The 12,017-nt window shown below is 39.8% G+C and overlaps 2 protein-coding genes across 2 annotated transcripts; one reads left to right on the top strand and one right to left on the bottom strand.

The window, feature by feature from the left end:
* The first annotated feature begins 2,917 nt into the window (after window positions 1–2,917).
* LOC137745828 (BTB/POZ domain-containing protein At3g05675-like) lies at window positions 2,918–6,584 on the top strand. Its single transcript, XM_068485846.2, has 3 exons — window positions 2,918–3,088; window positions 4,485–4,542; window positions 4,660–6,584. The coding sequence occupies exons 2-3, from the start codon at window positions 4,531–4,533 to the stop codon at window positions 5,965–5,967; spliced, it is 1,320 nt and encodes a 439-aa protein (XP_068341947.2). The 5' UTR covers window positions 2,918–3,088; window positions 4,485–4,530; the 3' UTR covers window positions 5,968–6,584.
* An 806-nt stretch (window positions 6,585–7,390) lies between these two features.
* On the bottom strand, window positions 7,391–11,439 carry LOC137746000 (pentatricopeptide repeat-containing protein At2g20710, mitochondrial). Its single transcript, XM_068486042.2, has 2 exons — window positions 11,097–11,439; window positions 7,391–9,007 (listed from the first exon to the last, which is right to left on the bottom strand). The coding sequence occupies exons 1-2, from the start codon at window positions 11,388–11,390 to the stop codon at window positions 7,793–7,795; spliced, it is 1,509 nt and encodes a 502-aa protein (XP_068342143.2). The 5' UTR covers window positions 11,391–11,439; the 3' UTR covers window positions 7,391–7,792.
* Between the last annotated feature and the right edge of the window lie 578 nt (window positions 11,440–12,017).

Genomic DNA, 12,017 nt, shown 5'->3' with positions numbered 1-12,017 from the left:
CCTTCCATTCCGTTGGGCCGACCATCGCTGATGGGGGAGGTACGGGTAAGCCAAAATACAAGGGTGAATTCTTTATTAAGTTTGGAGACAGGTGGATGGAACATCGAATTTTTACAACCATTTGTGTCGGCTGAGGATTATGATGCCATGTTAGAAACTCCGATCGGCGATCCGAAGCACAGTGACAAATTAGTGTGGCCTTTTAAAAAGAGGAGAATTTTTTCTGTTAAGTCAGGATACCATTGGGCGGCCTCGAGGACACCATCTAATATAAGTTCGGGTTCATCGTCCTCTACATCTTTTCCCAGCTCTCTCTAGAAGGTTATATGGACCATACATACAACACCAAAGGTTCGATGCTTCATGTGGAAAACCCTTCACTTCGCCATTGCAACCATGACGAACTTATTCAATAGGAGATCGGCGCAATCCCCTGTTTTCCCATTATGTTCTTTACACGAGGAGTCGGTGGAACACTTATTCCTTATGTGCCCGTGGGTTGAATTAGTTTGGTTTGGGGGTACTCTTAATTTAAAAATTAACCGTGCTCTGATCACTACTTAGGCAGAATGGCTATTGACATTTCTAGGATAAATGGAGGTTCTAAGTCAGAGGTTACAACGAGGCTCTCCTATATTGGCTTCACATGTTGGCAAATCTAGAAGGCTCGTTGCAATGCGTTGTTTAATCATGTTCCGATTAACCCAAGACAAGTAGTCATCTCAATCGCCAACATGGCTGAAACTTTCAATAAAGCTGCTTACCCGGTGCGCTGCACCTCTCAGCTTAGTTCCCTTGGTGCTCTCCGCCTTGTCCTGAGTGTATCAAAATCAATGTTGATGCCAGTTGGAGGCCAAGTTTGCAAGATGGCTTTGCAGGTATGGTTGCGTGGGATATGGAAGGAAACTTTATGGCAGCTTGTCGATACTCGATCAAAGCATCCAATGCAGCGATGGCGGAAGCAAAGATGCTTCTCCATGGATGCGAATTGGGTATCTCCTGGGGATGGAACTTAGTGATCATCGAATCTGATTCGATGGAATCCATTGACAGCCTCAGGAATACTTCAACTCTTGGCAGTTGGGAAGCCTTCCCCATTCTTATGAAATGTAAAAGATTGGGGGATAATTTCCAAACTTGTCGTTGGTCTTGGGTTCCAAGATCGGCCAATCATGCGGCAAACTTCATTGCATCGAGACAATGTAGGGAGATGTGTGATGTTATGTGGGTCTATCGACCTCCATCTTCCTTTATTCATGTTCTTTGTAACGATGGACTCCCATGCCCTCCCTAAACACCCCGGTAGTGTGAGTGATGACATTTTTAGCATTGGATGCGGCGTCATTGCTCCTTGGACCACTCACACTACTCTCTGCTTTTGCTGGTTTTCAGCTGTTTGCCTTGTTGTAGGCTCTCTGTATTTCTCTTTGACTTCTTTGCCCTGGTTCTTTGGATTCCAGTTTCCAAAAAAACAAAAAAAAACTTTAGAATTTCCCCAACTCACCATAGACAGGTGCAGTATCTATCCAATAATATGATATCACCAAAGTTCTAAAACACATTAGACACTAGTCTGGCGGTGAGCACTGGCCTAACGCTTAAGTGGCTAGGAGGATATCATATAAATAAGTGTTTACTTATACTTTAAAAATACATAATTTCATTGGATAAAAAATTGCAAACTAAGATGACAAATAAATGATAAAGTAACAGAACATAATGGCCTCATTTGGCAGCTCGGACTGTACTGATTATTTCTATTAGATAGGATAAATAGTCACCGGATAGTATTGACTAAATTAGTCAAGCCTTTGGTGCAATATCAGACTAATGACCGTATTATTTATACTGTGTTTGGTATTATACCGGATAGGAGGAATCAAACTTAAAATAAAATTAAACTTATAATAAAAAAAATAAAAAGTAAAAAAACTGAAATAATCTTTTTGTTCCCAGATCTCTCTGCGCCCCCCAAACTCCGTCCCTCTTTCTCCTTTCTTCTTCTTCCCCTACTGCAGAAGAATCCCAAATAATTGTTCCCTAGATCTCTCGGCCGCACCTCCCAAACTCCCTCTTTCTCTCTCCCTTCTTCTTCTTCCCTGACTGCAGAAGAATCCTAAATAAATTCAAACAACCAGTTGCAGAAGAATCCCAAATTGAAATCATCTCTCCGCTGCACCATGTTTCTTTGCAAGACCCAGTTGCAAGGGAGGATGGCGAGTAGGCGATGAGGAAGGCCATAAGGAGAGGACGACAAGAAAAGTGACGAGGACTAGGAGAGCAGAGATGGCGAGAGAAAGCAGCAGCGAGAGAAGGCAATTGCGAAGACGGCGATGGCGAAAGAAGGTGATGGGGAAGACGACGATGCCGAGAGAAGGTGAGAGAAAGGGCCGAGTTCGCGAGAAAGGAGAGCAAAACCAACTAATAATAATCCGAGCCTTTTGGTTGGTTTTATTAAGCAGGCATATACTGTGTTAAATAAGTAGACCATTTAAATTAATTCGGCGCTTATTTAGTACGAGTGAACGCCAAACACCCGAGTCAATATAACTAGTCATATCCGATCTGCCAAACAAGGGGAATGAAAACATCGGAGAACTTCATATAATATGTGTTCATCTAAGTATTCAACAAGTCTTTTACAATTTATTAGAAACAACAAAACACAAAATGAAAATTATTTACTTTTTGTCTAAGTGAAAGTTACGACCTAGGCTAGGGTGCCTAAGCAGGAATGAACGGGCAAGGCAGGCGCCAAAGCAGGTCTAGGTGTCCATTCTTCGTTTTCAAACGTGTAGAAATTAATGAGAGCGGTGACCGACCACCTAAAATATAATCGGAGCCTAGATGACGTTAGGCGAAGGTTTTTAAAACAGCAGATATCACGTGCCCCACTAAAGCACATGGTTTAATCTTTAAAAGAAGAAAATACAGAAAAATAATTAAAAAATAAACTCGACAACTGTTGCATCTCCGAACCTTTTGCCCTGCGCCGTTCTTTTTGCTCAGCGATTCAGCACGCCCCTCCGGCGCCACTTTCTTGTCATCCGCAAGCTCTCTCACACCCGCCCGAAACTCCAACATCCAGGTCATTGTTCATCCCTTACCCATCTCTGCAACTTCCCGTCCCTTATAGCTGATAGCTTATAGCTTGTCGTTCTCATCACATCTACTACTGACTATCAAATTCAGTTTGTATGTCACTTCTTAATTCTTCGTTCTGTTATTCTTTTAATAAGAATCAGGCTTGAATTTTGAGTTGGGTTTGTGAATTGAAATTGGAAATTTTGAATCACAAAATTTGGTATAAAGGCGATTAATTAAGTCCCTTTCTTGCTATTTTTTTTCTCTCATTTTTGTAAATTTATTTGTAGAAACATATGGGTTTAGTCCCAATACTTACATAAATTTATGCAATATTTGGTAGAAGAAAAGTTGAGGTCCAGTCAAATAAAGTTCAAATTTTTAATCTAATATGTAGATACAACAACAAGCTTTATTCGGTCGCCTATATGAATTTTACAACGCCATTGCACTTTGTTATGTATCAATATATTTCATCCTCAAAAGGAATTTATATATGCATTAGTTTTCATCTTCTTGTTCTTCTGTTCTTGTTTTTAATTTTGACGACATATTAGTTTATGTTCGATTTTGAAATCTTTAAATGTTTTTTTCTGTTTCTGTTTGTTCTATTACTTGCCATGTTTTCGGATAACTTGGAGTTGTAGACTGTGTTTGTCAGAGTAGATCGGCTGATCGTAGTTTGATATGATCATATAGATTTGATATGGTATGGGTTCCCAAGTTCTTTGGAGCAATTTTAAAGGAGAAAAAACATAAGAAGTATCTGCATCAACTAGTTGAGAATTTGGATTTAAGCTAGTTAGTTAGAAGTAAATGGAATCGGTACCGCTCGATAAGGCTTCGGTTGAATTTTGTTTTGCTATCATCTGAACTGGTATATAGTTGAAATGTAACAAGAACTCACATGCAATCGGCTGTTTTGCTGCACCTGGCAATAGTGAAATGGTTTGGTTAGTCCGGGAAAAGTGTCCCATAATATCACAAATCTACTTTTCAACTCTTTTGGGTCACATAATGTTTCTCATAAGGCGTGATTTCATTCTTTTATGACCCAATTTGCAACAATCAGCTCAATATGTTGATAATTGTTGCTGTTTCAAGCCAAACTGAAACGGAAAACAATTGAAATTTTGAAAAATATCCGGTTTGTATGGAAGAGGGTGAGCCTTGGCGCAACGAAAGGTTGCTCCTTTGTGACCAAAAGGTCATGGGTTCGAGTCGTGGAAACAGCCTCTTTGCAAAGCAAGGGGTAAGGCTGCTTACGATAGACGTTCCTCCCCCAACCCTTGGAAAGTGGGGAGCCTTATTGGCTCGGGATTGCTCTTTTTTTATTCGGTTTGTATGGAAATTGAATGATGGTTACTCCTAATATTTTTGCTAATCATGCTTATGTACAGATTCCAACATGTGTTCAAGGTATACTCATTAGTGCTTAACGCTCCAATGGACTATCTTGTAAGTTTCCCCTAGCAATTGTCAACTCTAAATGTTTTTGTCATTGTTATCCTCATTCCTGTTTTTGTATGATAAGTCTGTTATTTCTTGTATTCGTTTAATGTTCTTTTCTTTCAGGGTTCTGAAAAAAGTACGTCTAGCCGGATTGGGGACCGATCAACCAGTGATGTTGTTGTGAGGATACGCACAGAGGATGGGCGGGATGATCGGCTATATTGTCATTCCCAGATCCTCATGGAAAAGAGCAAGTATTTCGCTGATCGCCTATCTGAAAATTGGCCAACATGTCAGATTCTTGACTCACGCAACTGCGTTGACGTATACTGCCAAGAATCAGAATTTGACCATCATGTCATTGTTCTCCGCCTTTTTTACGTCGCAGTAGATGGCTTAGTTGGTAACTTGTGGCATGGTGTAAAAAATGCCATTGGAATTCTCCAGGTGGCTGTCAAGCTCGGATGCCCACAAATCATAAGTGCTTGTGTGAACTACTTAGAAGCAGTTTCCTGGGAAGAGTCTGAGGAGGAGGACATTTTAAAGATCGTACCACGCCTGGGATCACAAGTGCAGCCAATTCTTGCCCGTCTTCTTCCAGTCAATCACTCATCAATTATGGGGATATTTTTGTCAACCATCCGATTTGCCACATCGTGCCCTCCTCCAATCATGAATGATCTCAAGTCTTCTGCCCAGGAGCAGCTTGAGTACATGATTACTGAAGATGATGATGCCCCGCTCTTAACAGCCGATGATGAGATCAAATCAGAGGTGAAAGAATGTGTGAATAGACTATTTGGAAGATTCAGCAATCTATTAGAAGCCTTGTTATGTGAAGTAGAATTATCTTCTGATGGAGGGAAGATGCAGTCGTTTCAAACGTTTTTATCAGATCTGTCGTGGGCATGCCAGATATTAACTAAGTTGGAAACTATGAGGGAACTTGTCTGCAATTGGATGGATGCATCAGATAAAATAGTTAACGTTGTAAAGCAAGCAAGGCCGACAGCTGAACTAATTGAGACAAAGCTTAGGATTGTTGAGGTTGCAGCAAAGATTCTAGAGGCAATAGGTTACGGCACTGTCATTTTGCCAACTGCAAAACGGCTTCATATGGTTAAGGTGTGGCTTCCTTTTGTGAGGGTTGCGAAACTAGTGATCGATTCTGCCACAACTACCGGTGATGACGCTCCTGCGCTAAAGATGGATAGTGAACTGTGGCAATCCTTGGAATCTACATTTGTTTCCATAATTCTTACGCTTCCATCCGTCGAGCAGGCGGAGATATTGACTGAATGGTTGGAGAATGAACATATTCAATATCCTGACCTGACCGAGGCATTTGAGGTATGGTGTTACAGATCCAAGGTTTCCAAAAGAAGACTATCATTTATATCGGTGAACCATGAGAAAATCGATACACATTAAGTCATTAACCTCTTCACTTGATCCTTTTCAACCATTTTTGTACTGATTTCTCGGACACCCTTTCTTAACCAATGTGTTTTACAAAAACTTGGGGAGATTGGGGAAAGACCGCAGGAAGTAGATGGAATATTTGAATTAGTAGCTCGAGGGTGTCATATGTCATTTGATTTCGGGTCTCATGACTCCGATGCAATATGAGAGCTTCCGCCAACATCTTTCTAGTATCCATCTATGACTGGCAGGCAACAAAGTTTGATGCCGAGCAGTGAAGCATCCACAGAACTGATAAGCGAAGCCCGCCAGAACCCAGTTCAAACATTTTTCCATCCAAGTCGTTGCAGCTTGAAGCATCCTCTGTGCGCAAGACTCGCTCATTGATCCTGACCCTGTGCTGTGCAGATTTGAGTTGTTAGTTCGAAGGAAGAAAGAAATTTTCCAAGCACCCCTGACCCTGTAAACGCCAGACTTTAATTACTGAATATTTGTTCATAACCATCAGAACACCTACAATGCTGTAACTTCACAGCTAGCTTTCTCTGAAACACCATATTCCCAAAGCTAATTAGTCTGAAGCCAACGGAAAAAAGAAATTGAATGAAACTATTTAAATTTCAAGATTCATTGTTTTTACACCGCATGATAGTGAGTGAACTAGATATACAGACTCAGTCCGGTCGTACCAGGTCAGCTCAAGGCATAGCATAATGCGTAGGCAAGGCGAGACTTCTTTGAGAGTGGCCTTACAGGTTGGCAGTGGTTGAGGAGGGTAATACAAGCCAAGGAGAAGGGCGGGCTCCAAACTTATCAATCAGTGTTGCTTTGTAAGCAATTGGAGCTCAGGGAGGCAGGCACAGGCTGCGGGGCCAAATCAATTAAACCAAACTAACTTAATGGCAATCAATGGGAGGTGAACATCACCATCACCACGGGGGTTGAGCAAAGTTGAACTCTTTATACTAGCACTTTGTCAGATAAAAAGGAATCTTCATTGGCAGTTGACCAATTTTGTATATGAATTGGGATTGAGTCTTGTGCTTTTTGAATCTTTATCGGTAGTTCATCAAATCTTTTGTCATAACTTGTAATAGGCAAATTGCACAAATGGTGATTAGGAGAAAGGATTAGTACCAACATCCTTCATATAACAGTGGATAGATCAGACCACCAGCAAGTCCACTAGTTGGGACAACCAAGGTTCTAAAAGACGTTACACGTTAGTCGAACGGTAGGTTCGAACCTAGCGCCTAGGCGGCTAGACAGGGTCTAGGCGGGCGCCTAGGCAGACTTAAGTAAATTTATTATATTTTTTGTAAATAAGTATCCGTTTATACTTAAAATATATATAATTTCATTATAAACTACAAAATAAAATGACATATATATATATTATAAAGTATTGAAACCTAATGAAAACATGGGGAACAAACATATAATGTGTGTTCATTTAAGTATTCAACAAGTCTCTTACAATTTTGAAAAAGAATAAAATGCAAAATGAAAGTTATCTATGTTCTGACTAAGTGAGTCGCAACTTAGGCAAGTGCCTAGGAGGAGACGCCTCAATAGGTTTAGGCGCTCTTTCTTAATTTTCAAACGCCTTGGCATTAAGCGAGACGGTGGTCCCTCGCCTAACGCCTAGGTGGAGATTTTTAGAACAGTGGGGACAACAAACTGCTCATCAAAAGAGAAACTAAATATCGTCTAAACTACGTACCCCAGAGGAAATGGAATCAGAATCCACCCGCCAACGATTTTCAGATCAAGACACCGTCAACGATTTTCAAATCCGTATCTGACACAGAAACGGATAATTGGAACCTAAACCCTAATCCACTTCTTTCAGAACTCTGTTCAGATGATCCCATTCCAGGTCACCGATTTCTACAGTGACTGAATCCTCATTATTCATGTAAGCCAACAACTTTTCCTGAGTACTTTCGGGGAAACTACACTTCTCCCCGAGTAGTCGTATAAATTCTTCAGCTCCCTCCACATCTGCTTTCTGTTTCATGTATTCCATACAGGCAGCCACAACATCCCTGTCTGGCGTCCACCGTGACCCCTCAACAACTGAAAGTGCTTTCCTCATCGACTCAACTGTCTTCTCAGTTTGGTCATGATTGAGATAGCCCTTTGCCAGATAGTACCAAGTCTTTGCATCCGGTTTCCCACCCTTTAGCACTATCCTGCTAATAATGGATTCAGCCTTGTCAACTAGGCCCTTTTTGGTATAAGCACTGATCAAGAAATTTGGGATACGAATATCTGGAGTTAAATTCTTGGATTCCCATTCGTCATAGATCTTCTCGGCACTTTCAATGTAGCCAACCTTCAAGACCGAGGTTATTACACTTATATAACCCCTATTGTATATTTTCAAGTCCTTCTTGTATAGTTCCCACAGTCTCATAACACTATCTTTCTGCCCTAGTGCTGCATATTGTGTCGTAAGGTACTCATATGCTTCCCTCTTTCTTTTAGAACTTGGTATCAGTTTCTCAGCCTTCTCTAGCATTGCCAGAGCCCTTTCCACATTTTGTGTTTTCGTATAACCATTTGCTGCATTGGTGTAACTATCCCATTCCATATGAACCTCGGGATTGGATTCCCACTCTGCCATAACCTTGTCAATTCCCTCAAGATCAGAAGCAGCTGCACATACATTGAGCTGGATACCATAAGTGTATTTGTCACGACCAATGCCCCTCTCTTCCATTTCACTCATTAGAACATTGAATTTGTCAGTGTTTCCAGTCCGATAATACAAATTGAGCAAAATGTTGTAGGACAACAGTGTCCTAGCAAACCCCAAATCCCTCATCGTCTGCATAATTTCCTCAGCCTTTTCCACAAGTTTTGCATGAGCAAAGATGTTCAGTAGAGCACAGTAAACATCCCGACCTTTCAACTGTTTTGGAATGTTGTTAAAATAATCCTCAGCTTGTTTTATTCCATGAACTTTTCCAATCAAATCAAGCCTGATGGCGACATCGGGAATCGTAAGCTCGAAGTACCGTTTATCAGACAACCACATTGATACCTGCAAATAAATAAACAAAATCAAACTTTCAGAAGTTGGGTTGCCACTTGATAACATACTAGACAAGACAATCACTCTCCAGAAATCCAAGTATCAAGATGATGAAACAGATGGAAGCTTGACCACTTGGGGTGGTCTTATTTTGAATTCTAATCATGGCTCTCAGAGTTCACAGTCTAAATGAATATGAGCTCCTTCTAAGGCATGGTTTGGTACTGAGGTGATTCTGAAAAAAAATGATTATAAAAAAGCTGGGAGCTGTTTTTGTGTTTGGTAAACATTCAGCTTCAGTTTTTTTTCACAGTTTTGGGTGAAAAAAAGCTAAAAACAAGAAGCTGCAAAACCCAGCTTTGAAAAACCGGTTTTTTTTTCACATCTATTTTACATAAAAGTTTACCAAACACTATAATACTGCTTTTTTTTTTCAAAAACACTTTTACAAAAAAAGTTTACCAAACACTCTGCTGCTTTATTTCACAACTGCTTATTCTCACAGCACAGTAGGAGCAGTTTTTTTTCAAAGCACAACAATACCAAACCAGTCCTAAGAGGGATCCCCTTCCATTCTTGGAGCGAGATAGGACAGTGCCCTTGTATAGGCTGTCTCGTGACCATGTATTGATCATACAACAACCATATATAATGGGGCTAAAAAGGGCCAAACACTGAACTTTAAATGGCCACTACATGGCCTCGAAATGGTGGATATGAGGGCACAATCCTATTCCGCTCCAATAGGAGGATCCCTCTTATACGGTTCCATTTAGGTCAGAAGGGTTCCATTCAACGGCCATATTTCAATATCCTTCGGGTGACATCATCAACGCAATTTATTCCTTCTTTCGTAAGCATCGACCAAAGCCACTCACTCTGGCACTCAGTCATTCCCACGTCCCATTTTTTATGTGCTTTTCTTTGACCTTAAGATTTCGATGCCTTACATGAAGTGAGTTTTTCGTTATGTGATGTTTTAATTCAATAATATTATGTTATGTAGAAAAAAAACACGTGATATGTCATTATTGAAAAGAGTTGTTAATGAATTTATTTGAAGCAAGATGACTTTTTATTTAGTGTATAAAGGACACGTGTGAACCAAAACAACACATGTCAGTAAACTTGTTCAACGTGAGTTGCTTTTCTCAGTATATATTGATGTGACCATGCTCTCGTTTTAAATCTACAGATCGAACCTAAAACCCCTCACTTACAAACGAAGAGGAATACCACTAGACCGTAGTACTAAGTGGCAGATCAAACTGTTGTTTGATGCTCCAACTTAGACTGTTATTCAGGAAGCCGTGGTTATAAATTTGGGTTTAGTGCCTAATAAAACCCTTGTTCGAAATTAGAGAGTTGGTAAATTAGTTTGGTCCATGGCATGTTTAATTTAGTTAAACATAACCAAGATAACCAAAAAAATCAGAGGCCTAGATAGTTCAGTTTAAGGAAAAATTAAACAGATAATTAACAGATAAAATAAACAAAACACATTTCCAAGGACAGAAAACCACAAAATTAATTAATCAGAGCAAAGCTTAATTATTCCTTTGTTTACAAAGCATTAGAACAAGGATCAAAGTGGAAGAGAAAAGAGAAAAATAATAACAAAGATGGGAATTTGCTGGGGTTTTTTGGGTGATCATCCAACACCACTAGGCTCTTCTGGATACAGGTATCTATCTCATCATTTTCTACTTTTCATTTTTCAAACTATGCCCTATAGGTCTGTCTATATGCAATCGAACTCTGATAGGAAAACAATTAAGCTACCCTATTAGCACAACTTCAATCCATTGACGCTTCAGTTTCGCCGAGTTCAACAGAATATTAGACCCTATAACACTTTATTGTGGGGCCAAAACAGGGCAAAAACACTGAGCTATAAACAGTCACTATATGCATTCAAAAGGAGATAGAAAAACAATTAAGCTACTCAATTACCACAATTTCTATCCATTGACAATTCAATGCCACCGAGTGCAACAGAATATTCAATAATTTAACTGAAAATTTGAATAAGAACCCTAAATTATTTTCATTTCCACATTTTCCAGTCAACCAAACAGAAAATAGAAAATACTAGTACCTCAAGAGCGTGCTTGTGCTTCTTGTACTGCCTGAGCTCCTTGATGATGGTGATGAGAGCATCTTTGTGTGCGGTTCGGCCTTCTTCGACCCATTTGTCGAGAACCGGCGTAATGGGGGCCGCCGGATCTCCGGCGCGAGAAATCCGACGGTAGAGGGTGTTCAGTGTGCCTCTCCAGGACTCTCTGTAAGGCCGGGGATACGTCTCCGTCGAGTAAAGCGAAACGCCCGGTACTTTTCGGAAACCGAAACGAGAGTAGAAATTGAACAGCGACGACAGGCGAGAGCGGTTCATTTCGGAGAGAGAGTAAGTGGCGGGGGTCAAAACTGGGGCTTAAACGAAGAGAATATGATGAACTACGAGGAGAAACGACGTCGTGTCCACATGAACAACAAAAGAAAATTGAATAAATGGATTTCTAATTTTAATTTAATTGAAGTAATGGTCGCTTAGCTAAAATCCATGACCATTTCTTAACTCATAAAAACATGATCATTTTCGTCAACTTCACCAGAATTTCGTCAAAATGAATTATGTTAGAATAACTATTGGTACAACTTGATTAAAGTTGAGGGATCATTGTCACAATTTTTCTTGTTTGGTTTTTCATATTTGTCTCTTGATTCAGAATCACTTGAGCAAACGACTCATTTTAACAAAAGTTTTTAAAAAATTGACAAAATAATAAATATTATAACTTTACGTTTTGATAAATTAAAAAATTAATAAGCACGAATTTTTAATTATATAATTTTTACTCTAATTAAATTAAAATTTAGAAATTATTGCTATAATTTCTACTAAATAATAAATAAGCCTAAAGTACTTTACATTTCCATTTTCCCTGAATTTTATCTATTTACCGATTTGCCCGTGAACTTTGACACATCGGTGGATGTGAAATACATACAATGAGAAGGG

The sequence above is a fragment of the Pyrus communis genome, chromosome 12, assembly GCF_041283825.1.
Source record: "Pyrus communis isolate YQ-2024b chromosome 12, ASM4128382v1, whole genome shotgun sequence".
Classification (NCBI taxonomy): domain Eukaryota; kingdom Viridiplantae; phylum Streptophyta; class Magnoliopsida; order Rosales; family Rosaceae; genus Pyrus; species Pyrus communis.
Note: the sequence above shows the minus strand (reverse complement) of the source record. Positions and strands in the feature narration are given on the sequence as shown.